The sequence below is a fragment of the Vanellus vanellus genome (genome assembly GCF_965231255.1).
Source record: "Vanellus vanellus genome assembly, chromosome: 1".
Taxonomy (NCBI): Eukaryota; Metazoa; Chordata; class Aves; order Charadriiformes; family Charadriidae; genus Vanellus; species Vanellus vanellus.
In genome coordinates, this window is record NC_138905.1 from 200,680,158 (window position 1) to 200,699,972 (window position 19,815).

General features: G+C 37.0%; 1 protein-coding gene across 1 annotated transcript in view; it reads right to left on the reverse strand.

Moving 5' to 3' along the window:
* Window positions 1-19,815, reverse strand: part of NUP58 (nucleoporin 58) — a gene marked incomplete at its 5' end in the record, with an annotated part of 35,214 nt that overhangs the window by 8,510 nt on the left and 6,889 nt on the right. The window contains 10 exons of the mRNA XM_082498727.1: window positions 4,563-4,764; window positions 8,211-8,293; window positions 11,219-11,337; window positions 12,005-12,084; window positions 13,349-13,523; window positions 14,129-14,194; window positions 14,635-14,659; window positions 17,499-17,609; window positions 18,367-18,501; window positions 19,543-19,695. Of these exons, the coding sequence (XP_082354853.1) occupies window positions 4,563-4,764; window positions 8,211-8,293; window positions 11,219-11,337; window positions 12,005-12,084; window positions 13,349-13,523; window positions 14,129-14,194; window positions 14,635-14,659; window positions 17,499-17,609; window positions 18,367-18,501; window positions 19,543-19,695 (1,149 nt within the window). The remainder of the gene's footprint in view (window positions 1-4,562; window positions 4,765-8,210; window positions 8,294-11,218; window positions 11,338-12,004; window positions 12,085-13,348; window positions 13,524-14,128; window positions 14,195-14,634; window positions 14,660-17,498; window positions 17,610-18,366; window positions 18,502-19,542; window positions 19,696-19,815) is intronic.

The window sequence follows — 19,815 nt, forward strand, 5'->3', positions numbered from 1 at the left end:
GGAAAATCATTTTGAATCAAGTGAAAGGCACTGTAAATTGAAAAGTAACATTTTTTGCTAGGAACACAAAATTCTTACGTGATCCAAGCTGAATGACATCTGTATACTCAAAGTAGTGTAAAACTAAATTTTAAGGGCAACTAAAGTTGTTAGCTTTCAGTCTCTGCTTAGCAGGGAACAGCTGGGAAACCCAAGCTATTTTTTCAATTAAAAAAAAGTATATCAGATGTTGTAATTACAAATTTTCACATAAATTTCAAACTAAACTTGTTTACATCCAGTTTAAATACTGATACATCTACCTAGCAGCTCTTTAAAAATAAGACAACAATTGTTATCAATAAAGAGAAACAAAAAACCCTACACAGGTCAGTTACCTAATAAACTAAAAGAAAACCTAAAAACACACATCCAGTTCCTTCTCAAGTGCACAGGTTTCTATCCCAGTAGGAGGCACTGTTAGTGGAAGACCTTAAAATAAAACACTACAGTCCTCCAGTCCAAGCTTTTTACCAAATGCAACATGCTTTTTAGAGCCAGTAAAAAAAAAATTATTCTAAAACACTTCAGATTATATAAAACAAGATCTTAAGCCTTAGGCTAATAAACTTTTCATTGAGCAACAGCACATGATATTTGTTGATTTTGTACCATAATGTTCTGAAGGCATCAGCACTATTTATAATTCTTGTAAGTAAACATCATTTCCAATAGCAAAAAACTATAAAGATTCTTCGATGCCAAAAGTACTAGCAAAAAATTGGCATTTCTGGCTATTGTTATAAAGAATTTGTCCTGTACCTACAAGTATTTTAACATTTTAAAAGCTGATATATTTGCCCTGTAGAGCATTTCAGTTTAATGAATAGGGCCCACTACAAAGAGTCCAGACAGGTCAGCCAGATTTCCTAAAGTGACATTCTGCAATTTTTTAAATCACAGCTGGTCCTAACAGCAAACAAATTTAGTGTCACAACTTAGATTTGATTCTGACAAAGTAATACACTGACTACTTTTGACTAACATTAATATCAAATTACACAATAACAATTTTAAGTGCAACAAAGATTTCAGAATCCTTTCCCATTAGCACTCATACCGAGTCAAGTCAAAGTGTGCCAATAGCTTAATAATCCTTTGACTAACTCTGCACTTCACCAGTTAAAGAGAGTAACTAGGTTGTTGGGGGGGTTGTTTACTATATTTATTTATTTTTAGAGGAGGACAGGGGAGCTTGAAGAAAAGCATTTCTTTAAGACAACTTAGTCTTATCAGAAAAATATCAGTTTCAGCCTCATGCATTTTCAGCTCTTAGTTCACTAAGCTTTAATTTCTTTTAAAATCTTTTACTTTAGTCCCATCAATAATACTGGGTAGAATAGCCACCATCATTTTACAAACTTCCATGCTGTTCAAGATGTCCTCAAACCAGGACATCGGGGAAGGTGCAGGTGAGGCAATGGTTAAAACTCTAGCTGCTACTGTACAAAAGCACGACCAGCCTCACTGCTACCAATAAAACTGCTCAGAGCAAAAGTGCTAAACTAGGGAGAAAGTCTGTGTGCAGACAAGACTTAAGCATAATTTTAATATCTCTAGCTTCAAAAAAATTGCACAAGAATTGTGCTTCAGTGTGCACGTCACAGTCCTGGTTCCCTGATTATCCATCCCAGGAGACCAGTGGACCGCATCTTTGCTCCCTTTCTTCCATATGGCCAGGATCCACTGGCTTTATTTATTTCAATAGAAGCCAGATGTCTTGGCATACAGAGAGAACGTAAATAGGGTGCATATCTACACCCAGGAACTGGGGAAACATTCCCTGATCCCACAGCTTAGATGTAGCTACTAAACTTTTGACTTCTAAACACAAATTTAAAATAAATTATTATTTATCTTTTTCAGAGAAAGAACAGCAACTAACTCTAATCTTATGAAATAGACTTTACCATGTAAACATGAAATATTTTTTAAAAAAGAGACTAACCATCCTGATCCCTCAATACTAGAGTACCATATATTAGATTTTAGTCAAAAAACTTTAAAGCCTAGCTTAATTTTCTTGTTTTATTCTTATCTTCAAGAACAGCAACAGCAGGTCAGGTATTACACAGATACTCCCTTCCCCCCCTTTACATACAATTTCATAATCTTTTCTCTCATAACCTTCTACCATCCCTCATCTATCCCACTCTTCAGGATCTAGATCCTGCAAACAAATATGCATGATTTTAACTTCTAGCAGATATTTATCAAATTCATAACAACATAACACAAAAGTTAAACCACAAACATTTGCAGTTCTACTGCAGCAAATGGCCATCTGAAAACTCAAAGAAAAGGAAATGAAGAGGAGGCAGTCTTTAAATATTTAGATTCCTGCAAAACTGAAAGAATAGATTCTTATCCTTTTCCACTAAGAGTAAGACAAAAAGTGGCAGCCTTAATCTGAAGGTAAGAAGTTTCAGGGAGGTTGTTGGAAAAACCTGACTAATCCTGCTTTTGAGCTAGAGGAACAGAAAAGATGACTTCAAGTTCCACCCAACCCTATTTTCTGAGAGTTTTAAGTACTCTTGAAGTGCCACTCAAAACATTAATCTACCTCTATTTGTCCAGGTCCTCAAGTGAGTTGCATGGAGGATGACAATATTCCAAGTGAATAAGTAGCAAACAAATTGTTGTCTACTTTTGTTGGCCTGTCTGATGTAAGTTAATGGCTTTGTTCTATCTGCATCACTCTTGTAATTGGCACATTTTTGGCTTTTGAGATACTCCATCAAAACAATCAACCACCACCCCACCCCCCCAAAAAAACCACCAACCTACACACACTGCCATTAGCTCCTTTCACCACAAAATGTTACGAAATGCCTCAAGATATAAAGTCACCTTACCTCAAGTTGTGTTGGTACAGACCAATTCTGCCTTCCCCCCCCTTCACTCCTACTCCTAAAAGAATATTCATGAAGTCATGCCATAAGTAGCATCAATATCCTGAAGGTAATAGTAGTTCTCTTGAATCTGGACTAGGAAGAGGAAGTTCAAATCCCTCACCCCAATTCATGAAAATGCAGGTATAAAACACAGGTATAACTTTAAACGTGGCATCTCAAGTATATGACTTTCATATACAACTAATCCTGTAATGACTATGGGGAATAAGTTAAAAAAAAAAAAAAAACAAACGTGAAACAGAGAGGTGAAGGGACAGGGAACTACTTTGGCAACATTAGGCTGCACAAGCCACGCTTCTACGCGTTTTAAAAACCCTGAATTGTGACAGTACATTATCTCATGTTTTCTGCTTAAAACCAGACTCTCTTGCAGATGTCACTTCAACAAAATTTCCATGGATTAATAAAGCAGCAACAGGAAGACTGTGGTCTATGACAGAAATTTAGCAGAGAAATATTTCATAAACACTTCATTTTTTGTTGCATTCAAAATATCATGGCATATTTGTTTTGTAAAATCCATCTCCTTGCTGTTTGTAAGGGCCAGGGCTGGAAGCACATTGTGTTTTTTTATTTTGGAGAAGGCAAGCACAATCTAATAATTTGTCCAACTGCGGGTGGTTGCTGCATAGGTCTCCAATTAATAACAGCAGTCATAGTTTGAATGGTTTAAGACAAGAAAAGGAAAAGGTGCTAATATCACTTTCAGTACACCCATGATAAACAACATTTTAGAAAATAAATGGTAGAATGAAGTTAACTATGCTTTTCATAACTTCCTGATAGACATATCCACATCCAAGTAAAATTACATGGAATTTATGTCTGTTAAGTGATTGAATATGAATTCAATTCTCTACATTTAGGAATCCCTAAATGTTGTTGTTGTGTTGGTTAGTATAACAGCATTAACTAAGGTGCCTTAAGTTATTTCCTTTGCCATACATATCCATTCTTCATTAGCAGTGGGTCATGCATTTCCTGTTTTGGTCTTCCTTTTACACACATACACACACAGAACCACTGATTCACTCTGCTAATATTTATTCGCAACAGCAGAATGGGCAGCAAAATCTGCTCCAACATCACCCTGACAAAGGAGTTGGCTATAAAATAGTTAGCCAGGCATCTGTCTTCCTATTCTACAGATTTTTGCTCTACTATCCTTCCTGTTCTACAGCATTTTTCATTTTACAGTTCCAAAGTGCTATATAAAAATGCATTATTAGTTTTACATAAGAAAAAGGTAATATGCATTTAGATGTTCTCTCCTCACTGCTTTGAAATAATTTACTATAGCCGTACAATTCTAGAAAGAGGCTATGAGTATTCAGAGATGTTACTTAAGAGTGGAGACTCACATTCCAAGGGGTAAGTTAGAACAATACAGTAAATACCACTAATACAAGTAAATTCACAAGATTAAGTATCTGTTGCATAATTATTGCTAAGTCTACCCTGCATTTTTCTATTGGCTATGTACCAGTAACTTTGCTCATCACAACGTTTAGATTTTTAGTCTAACACAAAGGAAGACTTCATAGAAAATTTTACACAAATTTACTATTGTCGTAACACTAATAATCTATAACTTGAATGCACTCAGACCTGTAGCAGGCTGTTGCTGCTGAGTAAGTGTTGCAGCCATCGCAACGGCTGCTGCGTTTGGTATGTTGCTGAAAGGGGTCGGTCCAGTGGTAACACGTGGCGCACTCTGCCACTTCTTAGCTTCTGTTCGTCTTGCCTCAAACACATCCATGGCATCTCCCAGAAAAGTTTTCCTGTAGCCAAGGTATTGGTCTTTGAGCATCTGAAGGGGGTGGGAGGAAGCCATTTTAGTTCAGTGTACTTGACATAGAACTTTAACTTAATAAGGATATAGAGAGACTAAGTTATAAGTAACATTTCCTTAAAAAAAAAAAAAGGAAAAAACCCAAAAAACAGAAAACAACAAAAAACCCACAACAAAACACAACACTCTGAAAACAACAAAAAACCTACCCAAGAAATCCCCCAAACCACCCCCACCCCCCACCCCAAATAAAGTCCACCCTACAACCTGAAAGGATCTAGTCAGGCTATGAGGTGGAGAGAATTGTTTTGCACCAGCTACAGCCAGAACAGTTTCCTTACTTAAATTCTGCAAAGCAGTCAAGTGTAACAGACTAACATAGTGAATGGTATCAAAATCTTTCAAAGCTGGTGTAAATCATCACAATTCCATTTGTATCGCTGTACTAGCTGACCTAAGAGGCAAAATATGACTATGTTACTAGCTCATAACATAAAATAATACGCTCTTCTTTAGTGCTAGCCTTTCTGCATGGAGTCTGCTTTTGCTCCCCGATCACCTTCACCTGCGTTTCTTTCCTTCCTTTCACTCTTACATATCTGTCTTAGAACAAAGCTAAAGAAGGTACCAGAATTTTAGAATTCACTCGTTTCTGATGCATTTCATCAACGTAATGCAGAGCAAAATAGATCATCCTGCTTCAGAGTAGCAAGTAGCCTAAATCTGTTGTGTCCCCCCTCTCCTTGCCTATGCCCCTTGACAACACCTGGCTTGGCCTGTTTATCATAAGCAACTTTGGTCTGTCACATATAAGGGAACTATGGATATCTTGGGTAACATAAAAAGAATAAACAGCTTGGTCATGGTTTCAGTTGGGATAGAGTTAACTTTTTTATTAGCAGCTGGTATAGTACTATGTTTTGGATTTAGGATGAAAGCAATGTTGATAGCACACCAATGTTTTCAGTTATTGCTAAGCAGCCGAGGCCTCATGCCACCCTACCAGCAAGTAGGCTGGGGGTGCGCAAAAAGTTGGGAAGAGACACAGCTGGGACAGCCAACCCCAACTGACCAAAGGGATATTCCATACCGTGTGAGATGTCACACTCAGTATATAAAGCTGGGGGAAGGAGGAGGAAGGAGGGACGTTTGGAGTTACAGCGTTTGTCTTCCCAAGTAACCATTACACATGATGGAGCCCTGCTTTCCTGGGGATGGCTGAACACCTGCCAGCCGGGGGGAAGTAATGAATTAATTCCTTGCCTTGCCTTGCTTTTGCTTTACTTATTAAACTGTCTTTATCTCAACCCACAAGTTTTCTCACTTTTACTCTTCTCATTCTCTTCCCCATCCCAACCAGGGGAGCAAGTGGCTGCGTGGTCCTAGTTGCTACCAAAACACAGCAAGTTCAATTGAATTTTATGGAAGACATACTATGTCCTGTGTTCCTGGCTAAGGATATGTTTGTTTCTGAGAAGAGGAGCTTACAGTTCAAAAATTCCGACTCAGGATTAGATTTAGGCTTACAGCTGTTTAATCAGCAACAGCATGAAATGCACAGAAAGGACCTCATTATCACACCAGGAGCGCTGTCTTTGGAGACAAAAAACATTTGTAGAACTCTGATGAGATTTAATACAATGCCCTACTGACTGCCACAGGAGCTGACAGAAATGCCATTAGACATTGTAGAGCAGTTCTTAACGCCATTCTATGTGGAATGATTTAATGACACTCTCTGCCTGAATTGTGCCTAAGCATATTTTACTCTTCACTGGCCTAGGATACAGAATGTATCTATATGTTCATATGTGATATAAATGTATTTAACTACTAGCTCAGTGCAAAGATGTTCCAGGCAGTATTATTCTACAGCTTCAGACCTTTGCAAAGTGTATATGCAAACCAGAAAGCCTACTTCAGACAAAGGAATCAATTGTGGTCACAGCTCTCTCTTCACAAACCATATCACAACCATCAAATAAGCCAGAGACAGCAGTTTCAAAACTGCTCTCCTCTCCTAGCATTTCCTTGCTGATAAACTAAAACAGATGGTCAGAATGAGAGATCCACTTGAGCAGTACATTCATTTTTTTCTGATTTTTGAAGCTTTATTTATAATTGTGTCTTCCAAAATATCAGCTTTCATATCCCCCCATTAGATTAAGTCTCGAAAAAAAAAAAATCCCCCCAAAAAAGAAAAATCCTCAAACCAACACCTTAGGCACTAGAATACTCCTCAAGCTGAAGTAATATTTTTCCTATTCAGTCATGCTGACAAGGTACTGAAGATACTATTGCTTATACCTGTCCATTAATCCAGCTCTTCATATTGAAGAACAACAAAACAGTGCCATCACAGAGACTACTTGCATGAGTTCGGGTTACACTCAGATCACAGAAGTGAAGAGCCCAGAACACATTTTGGATCCTTTTTGTGTAACTCTGCCAAAATTATGGAGGAGCTGATATATTCTATATCTGGCACCAAAACCAAGTTAAACAAGAGCAGCACAAATATCTGACAGCAGGTAGCTGTAATCCAGTGAATATCCACGCTGACAGAAGCAATGCAATGCAAAAGAATCCAGTTCATACAAGATCCTCAGTATTCCTGAACTTTATCCGGGAAAGGTAAAAAGTTTCAGATGTTTAGAGAACTAGCGATAATGTGCAGAATCTGCTTTGAGAAGGAAACAAGCAGAAGATTTACCAGAGCTATTCCATTAAGGAAGTCACTTAGCAGAAACAATCCTAAACACTTGTACTCCCAAGGTTTTTTTTTTGTAACCAAGAAGGGTTCTGATGATCAAGAAAAGAAAAGTTATGGATTGTAGGACACAGACATTGTGTCAATACATCCAGAACTGTTAATGGGAAATTTAAGCTGGAATCCATGCTGAGAAAAAAAAAAAAAAAAACAAAAAACCACACACCACCAAAAAAACAAAACACAACCCTAGCTAGGACCTTTGGTACATCAGCATTTTTTCACAGTCGTCTTTTTTTCTATACATAGGACTTTTTCATTGAAAATCACATTTAAAAAAAAAAATTAAGCCAGCCATAACACGATTTTCCCCGGAATTCTTTGACATGTTGAAAAATCTTACATATGAATACTGATTTTTCTGTTACCTATTTGAGTAAAAGCAGATTTAGATCATCTTTGCTTGAAATCAAGAAGTCATTGTGAAAAAAGCAAAACATACAAGCATGAGCTGAAAGAGATATTTCAAAAATTGATCAACAATAAAAAAAGGAAAAGGAGTTAGGTGAAAAATATTTTGTAACCTAAATGACTATGGTCAGTTACTATCACCAATTCTCCAGGACAGGTTGAAAATTTTTAAAAGCAGTTAATTTAACAGAAAGAGAAAAGAAAACCTGAAGATACTACATTTTCAAGAAGTGACTCTGTAGTGTTTTCACTAAATACACAGGAAGACATCAAAACAACATACCTTTACATTTTCATGTATTGATTGAAGTTGTGCAGCTAAAGCTACAAATGTTTGATAGATTTTCTGCATAGCCATAGACAAATCTGTAACAGACACATAAAATATTGGTAAGCGACAATCTTACTACTAGGTTAAAGATTTAGTGGTTATAACGCAGCAAGAAGCCCACCCAAAACCCATGGAACACAAAGCACAAAAACAATTGCATGAGAACAATTTTATGTCTAGAAGAAATACAGGATTTGAGAGCAACTGGGTGACATAAGTCACCCAAGGGCTACTTTTTGAAAGGGCTTCAAACTTCATTTTGAAAAGTACTCTTTCCTCAGATTTATTTTTATTTACGTGGTAATGTGTTTCTTACGATTCTATCGTTTAGCAAAGCTAAAAATATTATTTAACTGAACTTCATCTAATTACTCAGGAACATTTTACTTCATTGTTTTTTACATAAATACAGTTAAATCAGATTTTCTTGTGGTTGTATACATTTTCCACTCTTTTTGACTTAAAGCACAGTTAAGTGGTCAGTTTATTTTGCCAAAGAGAGCAGTAGAAGGGAAGCTTTACTTACATTTTAAAGACATCCCAGCAACCCTTATTCTAGCTCTGCCCACAAGCATATAATACACAGAAAAACACAATGGGGAGCCTTCTTGCCTACATAAAGTCTTATATTTAGAATATCCTACTTCCCACACAGATATGAAAGTGTTTTCAGTGCACTGACCCAACTAATGCAAAACTTCAGGATTAAAGGGGAAATCTCAAAGGTTTTGGCAAAAAGAGGCATTTGCTGAGAAAAAACGCTTTTCTGAAAGAAGGACTGAAACAGCGTACCAAAACAGAGGAGAGAAAAGTGCTGTGTTTTTTCACTGTGAAAAGATCAGCTTCTGCATTTCCTCTGAAGGATGCACATTAGCTACTGAAATGCAAATAGTAGCTATCACGCTCTTGAAGATGAGTAGGTCTAGCAATGATTTGTGAACTGAAAAGGTCTGCCTCTTCATAGGGGAATTTCTCCATTATGATTTGCATTTCTTTCTGCAAAGGAAAAGCTGAGGAATACATCTCACACCAATCTGCAGGATTGTGGAGGCAGCAGTATCTAGGAGGACTGGCCACAAGTTTCCAAAGAATCTGGAAGCAATTTATAGATATCAAATACTAGATATTTCAAAATTTTCAAGACATTCTGAGTCACAGTCTCCTGTATGATAAAGGAAGTTTTTGCTGTATGGTAAAGGCTACATATGCAATAGTGTTGACTAGATAATTTGTTGACTGTCTGCCTATGCTGGCACATCAGATTGAGCCTTGCCCACCCAAGCAAGGAACATTTAGATTATAGCAGAAACTGCTGAAAAACCTGAACAAAATCTGTGAAGGCATCCCTTTCATACTCTGGACAGACAAGATGATGACATGGAAAGATAGAGGACCCTCAGGATTCAGCAGATCTTCCATTCTGGAAGCTAGACAGTTATCTTATTTTTGACATATGAAGTCCAGAGTCTAGGTACCATCCTGTTGGTGGCAAGATGTTCAAGTATCATTTGGCACAAAAAGCCATGCACTTGAAAAATCACTGCTTATTGGAGGACCTGTACCTAAAATGGCCCAGAAGATAAACATTTCTATGGTCAAAGAAGTGGCAACCAACCAGGAGACTACCATCCAGAAGTCAGTATTCTGACCAGAGAGATTCTCCCAAGATTGAATTACACAGCAGCAAACAAGACTAAATTTTCTCAGTCAGTCAGAACTGAAGGCAATGCCAACAGGCTCCAAACTAAGGAAAAGTTACCATTATGATCTGAAGCTGGCAGAGCAGACACCCATACTTGTCTGGTCAGACAGCTCAGTGAAAGATAGAAGGTCCCAGACCTCAGCCTTATATAGCTAGATGCTGATGGGAAGGAGGTGGACACAGTGGACGTCAATGCTCTCACTTTCGTGTTTTGTCAGGATTGTCCACCCAGCTCAGAGTTTTATAGAAGATGACAGAACACCTTTCCCAGAAAATACATCTTCTTCTCCATGCCTGCATTTTTGACAGCAAGATAGTATTCTGAAAGGAACCTTACATCCCAAACAACTGCATAATTTCTCAGAGTTTACGGGGGGTGGGGTATCCCTCATCTACGATGGTGAAGACATTTTGGTATCTTCCATAAATAAGCACCTCTGCTGTATAAAGACCTCATCTCAAAATAGGAGGTGGACAGAAAAGTTGTATTAGTGGAAGGAAGACAGAAGCCAAAGTGAAAGGAAAACAGATTTTCTCACTGTTATATTAACCATAAGAACAATAGATATAGACAAAGGCAAAGAAAAAGAAAAACGGTTTGGAAGCAGAACTGAACCAATGTACCAAACAATATTGAGCTGAGTCAATGAAAAACTGAAGAGTAGGGAGCTTTCACTGACGTTTATGAGCTCACTAAGAATTGTAAAGAAGCAAAATGCAAATGGATTAGATAGATACTGTCAGAAAAGGCAGCGCAAAACTGGAGTTCAAGCTTTTGCAAAATAATATCTCAGATGTGCCCTGGCCACACTATGAGCCCCAAACTTCCAATTCCAGCTCCTATGCAAGTGCTCTAGCTAAATATAGAGAACACAAGTTATTTTACAAGAATGGTGCCTAAGTCAGACAAAACAAGAATGTAAAACTTACCATGCTTCCTTATACCCTATTTTTCAGAAGTTCAGTAGTTGTGATTTCTACTCCTACATACCTAAGTATCAAGATTTCCATGCAAAGCAAACCAGGCTTACAAATTGCACCTCAGAAACTGGATCCATCTTAACAAAGCTCAAGAACACTTATGAATTTAACCTTTAAATCCTTTCATCTTTACATTGAACAACTGCAGAATCTATCTGAACACTTATTTCTGTACATTAAATAAGAAACAATAACAAAAGGGGAGATTACTGAATTTTTCTTATAGGTGTAAGATTTTTATTTTTCGTGTATGAAACATTAAAATGGAAACATTTACCTTGTGGAGTTATGTGTGAATTATTTGCTTGAGTAGCAAGATGATTTTCCAGTTCTTCTATTTGTTGCCTGTATTGCTGCAGCTGTACTTCAAACTGCTCAACCAAGATTCTGAAGTAGCTAGATGAATAAAACAATGAAATAGTCTGATTAAACTTCACTAATTTGCCACTATTTTTTTTAAGTCTGATCTATAGTAGCCACCAATTTTCATTTCATTAATTGCAACAGTTATGCTCTATGACATTCTTGATGTCTCTCTACTAGTGGAGAGTAAAGACTGTATTTCTCATGTCTGAGATGAAGATAAATTAAGTGCACAAATAAAACACCGATTCTATGACGCATTCAGTATATGTTACAAGAAGCAGAAAAAAATTCATGTTACGAAGTTCATAGAATGGTTTGAGCAGGAATGGACCTTTAAAGGTCATCTAGTTCAAGCCTCCATGAAATGAGCAGGGACTTCTTCAACTAGATCAGATTGCTCAGAGCCCTGTCCAACCTGACCTTGAATGCTTCCAGGAATGAGACATCTACCACTGCTCTGGGCAACCTGTTCCAGTGTCTCCCCACTATCATCATAAAAAAATTCTTCCTTATATCTAGTCTGAATCAACCCTCTCAGTTTCAGACCATTATCCCTTGTCCTATTGGCACAAGACCTGCTAAAAAGTCCATTCCCATTTTCCTTTTAAGTATCCAAAGGCTGCAATACGGTCTCCCTGGAGCCTTCTCTTTTCCAAGTTATGTTATTGACTATTTTTTATGAGTAACAGTAACTCACTCTGCTGGGGCTGTATTTTCATGCTGGAGACCAGGAGGAGTTTTCTGTGTTCGTAATGCTATTTCTGCATTCTTTAGCTCCTAAATAAATAGGGAAAATTAATAAAAGATGAGGTCCTGTACAAAGTGTTAAAAAAATAGCTACAACTCTACTATTCATTCATGTAAAATAATTTTCTTCAAATATTTAAGTTAACACTGTGATAGAATCTGACCAGAAATTCAAGAACACACTGCCAGGAAGTTGAACAACTGCAAATAGCAGCAGAAGTTTGGGGAAGGAACAAACAACAGTACATACTGAGAGCTCAGTGTGCTTTCAGAAGTTGGGAAAGTATTGCACTAAACTGTCAGAGATAAGACCTAATTTCTATTGTACATCAGAAATCCTGTTACAGTTACTGAGGACTATGGGGGGAAGCAATAGTCAAATGCAAGGAAGTAACACACCTAGAAGAGAAGAAATAGAACAAAAAGGATTATTTTGCCTTTAAAAAAAGCCTCTTTCTATCAACACGATCTTTAAATGCCCGATAATTGCAGCATACACTTCTGTTTAATATTTTCTAATAACTCTACCATTAAGAATTTCTCAGTGCATGGTTCCACAATTATTCTCAACTGCATCATTTACAGAAATACGAGACTATCGGTAACAAGCTTTTGTTTTCACAGAAAACTGTTGGCAAGCCACAACTATAGACTATTTCCTTTTGGTATCACAAGATTTAGAAAAAACATCAACATTTTTTCTTCAGAATAAAATACACTTATTTATATAGCAAGCAGCCTTGACATGCCAGATGAAAGAAAGCACTTGCATCAAAACTTGAACTCAAACTGACTGCACAGTTAAGATGTGGACTGGTGGACAGAGTTTTGACTCAAGTTCAATAAATGAATACTAGTGCTAGTTGAGATATTTTGGTCCCTGAAAAGTTATGGGGTGGGTTTTTTGGTTTTGTTTTGTTTTCATGTCACCAGAAGAAAACATACTTGAATTTCTGCTACTCCAGAGTCCAGCATGTTGTTACAAACATGCTTTCACTGGCAGCTGAACATACAACTGAAACTGAACTAAAAGCAGGCACACATTCCCTTCTATTGCCTTTGTGGAATAAAAGTAATTTTATTGCTATTGTACTTATCTGAAAATACTGACGTCACAGATATGAGTCTCCTCCAGTAGCTTCAAATAGATTAGAAGGGATTCAAATTTTCACTTTGTTTACAATGATTTTAGTTTGGACACATATGTTAACTTGACTGATAAAGAAGCCTAGTTATCCCATATGAAATAATCAACATACAAACTCTATATAACAAAATGTACATTATTTTATACCTGTGCAGTTTCTACTTTCAGCTTGTCAATATTAAGAGTGTTTCTCTGTAATCCACTGGCAACTACAGACAGAAGTTGTTTCAAAGCTTTAATGTCTTCTTGTACTTTAAGCATTGCTTTAGAGGACATTCTACTAATTTCTTCCTGAACTTGTTTTTGTTCTTTCACAAATTTCCTGGGGAAGGGAAAAAAAGAGGGTAAGGAGGAAAGAAACAATCTATTGAACCTGAAGTACCCAAGTGTTTATTTCTTGGTCACATTATTTATATATATCAATTATTTTATATATATATGTATTATAAGATATAATGTCTATGTACAAGTGAACTTTGAACTCACATACAGTGACATACAGCCTCTTTAGTCTACAACCTGCCTCATTCCTGCCTGAGGGGAGGCTCTTTTGCAGTTCTCTCTATTCCAGAAGAGATCCACAATGCACATGCAATATGGACATAAGGTTCAATCCTTACTATGCATACGCAATAGGCTTAATACTCCCAGGGAGAGATGGATCAGATTCCAAGAGCATATTTGTTGGGCATGCCCATTTGCATAAATGCATGGAAAAGTGAGGCTGAAAAAAGAAAATCAAACCAGTCTAAGACTTCAGCTGCTACAACTACCTGCCTACTCTGTTCCCAAGATTAACCTGCCAAAAGGCCTTGGGGTAGTAAGTTATCCTGCATGCAGCCTGCAGTAGGGTGTTTTTGTCACAGAGCATTGACAGCACATAATACTTTAGCTATTCAACTATCATAAATAAAAACCACTACTTACTGTAGATTTTCTACATCTTGACAGATTACCGGAGGTAGATTTTCATCCTTTAGTGCTTTGCTATCTCTACAAGAGACAATGCATGTTTAGATGGTGCTTTAATACTGCCAAATATTTTTGCACAATTACTAAGTATCATGAAAACATTCAAGTGACTGTACACAGTTTTGCACCCATTGCATATATGCTGCAACTAGGAATGATTTAGACGTATGCACACAGATACTATGCCAGGGTCCAAGCCTGTGGTGTAAGCACTGTATACATTTGCAGAAGCCATTTTTCAGACCACACGATCAGTCTACAGGAGATGCCAGATAAGCTGTAGGTATTGCATTTGATGGGAAAATCTCAATGTTTAAAATGATGAAGCACGATTACTAAATTGTCCATGTTGCAAAAGACAGTTATTTACATTTCAAGATTGAAGTAGTACAAAAGCCAACATATTTAGTTTAGCTATTTTCTAATAAGACATGGAACGCAAAGAAAATCTGAACACTTACTCTGGTCTTGTTCCTGTTTTGTCACCTAGAAAATAAAAACTGTAGGTCAGAAATAAAACTTTGAAGAACAAACAAGACAACCTTAATGAGATTTTTAGGGAAGAACTAATGACTACAATCTGCTTGATGTCTCTTGATAAGAGGAACAGACTAGGCTAGCCATAAAAGAATGTTTTAATTTACTCCCCCTTCACAGATAGATATCTTTCAAGAACAATGGTTCAACAGGTGAGGAGCTAATTTCTTGGCAAAGAACACAAAACATCTTGTGTCACTATACAAGTCACTACAAATGCATAAACAACTGCAGTTGCATAAGAAATCTGTTCCTGCTTATGCAACCACAACTCACTTAGACCTGCACCAACAAAACACTCAAGTGTTTGAATTCAGCAATAGCAGTCTCCTCTGAAATACGAGGGTAATGAAGGTTTGCCCATTGGACTTCCCTAAGAATTATGCTAGTGCATTGAGTAACAAATGAGATTTCACAGAACTGAAGATGTTACTGCTTACCTACCACCTACACACTCCAAACTATGAATCCATGGATCAAGATGCCAAATGCCTCTGAGTAACAGAACGGAGCTGAAAACAATATTGTGGCTAACTGGGTAGTAATCACATTCCACACCATAGCAGAATGCTAGGAAGCTTACTTAGAAAGCCCAAGAAGTGAGCTTCATCTGCTTCAGTTAGATGCAATTCACATCCCCATTTCCCTCTCAGTGACACCAAGGCAGAAAGCAGCTATGTAGCTAATGCCAGCGCCACAACCGTTTTAAGCAAACATTTAAGCCAGTGCTTCTGCCAGGAAAAGCTACTTCTTTTAAAAGCAACATCTACTTAAATTGTCTGCAGACACTGTCACCCAGTACCAGGACATTCAGAGAACCTGGACTCTCACAACCATTCCCTATACCTTTTGCTAAGGGAGGAAAAAAAAAAAAAATCTACACAAAATTGGAAGGGGAAAAAAAAAAACCAACCAACATAAACCCCAGAATTTAGGACTCATTTCTCTGCTGATAACCTGAAAATTAGGCAAAAAACTATGTATACTTTGCTTTCTCTCTGCAGCTATTTTTTTTTTTATGTACATCAGAACAGTACTTACAAAGTAGAAGATAGAGATTTGATATCAGATTTTACTACTTTCTGGATAAGTGCTCCAGTTTTTACATTTTTCACATTCTTTTTAGTAATACATGAGGAAAATAAGTGTAAGAACAGCTTTTTCTCCTGCAGCCGTATTTTAAAGAAATATTAGACAGACACTCTTCAGAAGGAAAACCTTTTATAACTAATTCCAGAAGAGAGCACAAAAGTGCTAGTCCCTATCTGTCCTGGGATTCCTAGGGAACTTTTCTTTCACAGCCACATCTCCTCCTTCCTTTTCTTCAGGAAGGAAAATAAATAGAAACCTCAATACCATAAAACCACCACCCTCAAACCTTAACACAGTTCCTCATATAGTAGTACAAACAATTGTACTGACAGAACTGAGTAGCAGCACCCAGGCAGGGATATTTGTCAGGGCTGCTTAAGCAAGCACTATCCATTATGGGAAACACTCCTAAATTAAAACCTAAATTTTAAAAAAAGGAAAACTCAAAAGCCAGTCTCCTTTGACATTTCCCACTGCTTAGCTAAGGGATCTCTGCTTATCATCCTGACAGCGATAGTCCCATGCACCCAGTTCTACTATACAACACATGCAGAATTCAGGTGCTCATTCAAGTTTTCACCCTAAGAGATGGGCAAAACAATGCTGGGAGATGTCAGACTGAAGTAGACTTTGAGTCTGGTTATCTGGTCCTCATTTTAAGATACTTGTATATTACAGAAGTGTTGTGACATCCTAATACTATAGTAATGGATATCCCCTAAGAACCTAGGAATCAGAGCTTTTTCATCACTCCCAGTTTCAATAATCATCTCCAAAATCAATCATCATCATGCAGAGCACTCGAGTTTGGACAGTCAATATGCCATCTCTTCTACAAGTATCAAGAACTATGTCTCCACAACCTATGTTACTCTGTAAAACTGGTTTCACAGAGTTCCTATATTTCCTTCTCTTCTAGCTATTGGTATACCCAGTTCAAAGTTTTGCTCCTGAATGGAACGAAGAGATTAAATTAACAGTATTGATTTCCCAGAGAAAATGCATATTTTAGAATCAGCTTAAGTGTACTCAGGAAGCATAAAAGCAAGAGAAATTAGTAAGGGTCCATATGTCAATGCTCAATGTTCCCTTACTTAAGTACTTCAGTTACCCCAGAGGTAAAGCTTTTATAACTGGTTTTAACAATCTGATAGAATGTATCAGATAGAACTACACACCACGAGAAACACAGCTTTGAAGAAGCGCAACTTAAAATAGAACATTTTTATTGTGCAAGCTTTCAAAAAAATAAACTAAGTTTAAGATCTGTTATAGTTGGAGAAAGCTGGTTTGAGTACTTTTTGTATTAGCCATACATTACTAAACATAGGTCTGCTCCCCCCTCTAGTGGCTATTTCACATACAACTGTTCAGAAATCTGACGCAGTTTTTCAGCAAATGGTCCTATGAGTCTTCACTTCCGAAAGGCTAGCGTTTAGATCTTGGTTCTCAAGTATGATATTGGCTTACGCTTATGTTAAATAACTAACTTTACATTACATTAGCAGCCAAAATCTTGTTTTTCTATGCAAGCACAATATCTAAGACTGAAATTAACTGAAATGACTTGTAAGGGGCAAGGGGAGTTAAAGTTGTCAGCTTTCATTCCACACTCCTCAATCAAAAAGTCTCTGCTGCAGTGCTCTGATAATTTTCTCAATAGAAAAAAATTATGAATATTTTAAAACAAACTTACTCTTTTTGTCTGAAGAACTACTAAAATCAATACCACCAAGACCTTCATTGGTAGTAGTTGAAGGAGCCGCAGTTGTCCCCAGAGTCAAACTCAAAGCATTCTGCCCAAGTCCTACAAGAAATCCAAACAATTTCTGCACTTAAAGTATTGATAATTAAAACTCATTTTAAACTAAAAGCATATATAACCTTGCTTGCAGTTTCAGCATCCATTTACATTTGGACAAAAAAATTACGCAAAATAGAGAAGAAAACAGATTGCATGAAGTTTCATACAACTGTACACGTTTTACATAATTTCTTCACATTATTAGGAAGTTAATTAGATAGCTAACTTATCAGCACCTTAAGAATCTTTCTGTTTCATTTACAGTTTAAGATCAGTGTTACCAAGACTTCAACAGAGAACAACAAGTTTTTCCTCTAGAGCTGAAAAAGACAGTATTGTTATTTCATGGCTTCCTAACAGTTAAAGATTTTATTTGGACAAAAAGTCACCAAAATAAGGAACTTTCAACTTCTCCACAGTTAAAGGAGATATACATGTATATCATCACCCTCTCCCATTTATGACCAACTTCCTTGAGTCAATTATGGGAATGGCAAAGATTTCCTTGTGTTTTCATTTAAAAAAAAAAAAGTGTTAAGTACTAGTGAATTTAAGAATGAGCAAGAAGCCAACTACTTCAGATTTCATTTTTATTGCCCATGGATAGCAACACTGTTCTTAACTGTAAAGCTGTTAAAAATTATACTTTCACTGTGTTAAGATTTATATAAAAGAAATCTTACGTTACGAATTTATGCAATCACATGTTAAACTTCAACGTTTTGAGACAAAAGGAGGAAAAAGATAACATAACTTTTACCTGTTGCTGCTGTGCTTGTATTCTGGAAGAGTGAGCCTCCTAAGCCTGCTAAGGCTCCTCCTAAGGAAAGGCCTGTGGACGCAGTTGTAGTTGGAGCAGTTGTACCACCCAAATTTAACGTAAAGCCAGTAGTTCCTGCACAGAAATCAAACCAGCTTCATGCAGATGCTGCATTCAAATACATCCATAGACAATCTGAAATAACTGAAAGGTCTGAACAGCAACTTTATCATAATTGGATAATAAACTCAATCATTGTTTTTATTTCCTGCAGATTTTCCAAACAAAGCCACTAGAGACTTTTGAATTATGTGATTTGTTCCACAGTATCATAATCCTGATTAGTCCATATTTACCTGCAATATAAAAATTTTGAGAGTCCCCCAGAACACTAGAGAATATAGAACCTGGCACAGAATTTATTTTACAGTGTAATGGATCTAACAAGCGCTATTGACTTTTTATATTAAAATGCCGAAGTGTTAATATTTTAATGTTTAACATAAAACATTTTACACAGGACAGATGATACAAGAACATTTCATTGGTAGTTTGAGCCTTTTTCTGGAATTAAGCATCCCATCCCAGGTAGGAGAGGGAGGAATTGAATAGAGAAAGACCACAAGCATAAAGGGACAGTGCACAGAGGGCACAGACAGCTGAGCTCAAATGCACTCTTAAGGTTAAGAAAAATGAACTCCAGTCTTAATTATCATTGTGCATGGTGTAGTTTAGCCAAGTTAAATATGAAGGCAAGTGCGTGCCAGTATGAGAACTACGCTGGAAAAATCTTGTTTCCACTACTAGTTAACCATTTCAAGCCATTTACAAAAGGTAGACACTTTCCAAACTTTTCAGTTGCACAGGTAAGAAGCTCTCAAACTTCAGTGGGGTTAACAATAACAAAAATAATGGTTTTGCATGACCAATAAGCTACTGCTACACTTCTAATGACTCAGATTATATACTCTCTATATACTGCCCTCAGTATAAACATAAATCTATCTGCATTAGGGTAGCCAAATTTAGAATGACTGAAGTCCAATGAACCTTCTTATTGAAGTCCTAAAAAATTAGGTAAATACCAGGCAAACTTAGCATAGAACTGTTTTACCATAAAGTTTTATTGATAAAAAAACAAACCAAAAAACTCCAAACCCTAAAAAACTTTCCTACCTGCTGCAGGAGTTGATGTAAGAGCAGATGATAATGATAGGCCACCTGCTGAGGTAGAAGTAACAGGTAAAGCAAACGGCGTGGCTGAACCTGCAGGTTTGTTGAAACCTAAACTAAAGCCTGTGGTAGCTGCTGATGTGGTGGCAGGCGTGCCTAAAAGAAACCCAAAAACAATTATCACTCTTACAACACTGAATGCTCAATTTATCTTCTCTTCTGAACTATTCCCATTTAACCACCATGAGCACCACCACATGCAAGATCACTTGCATC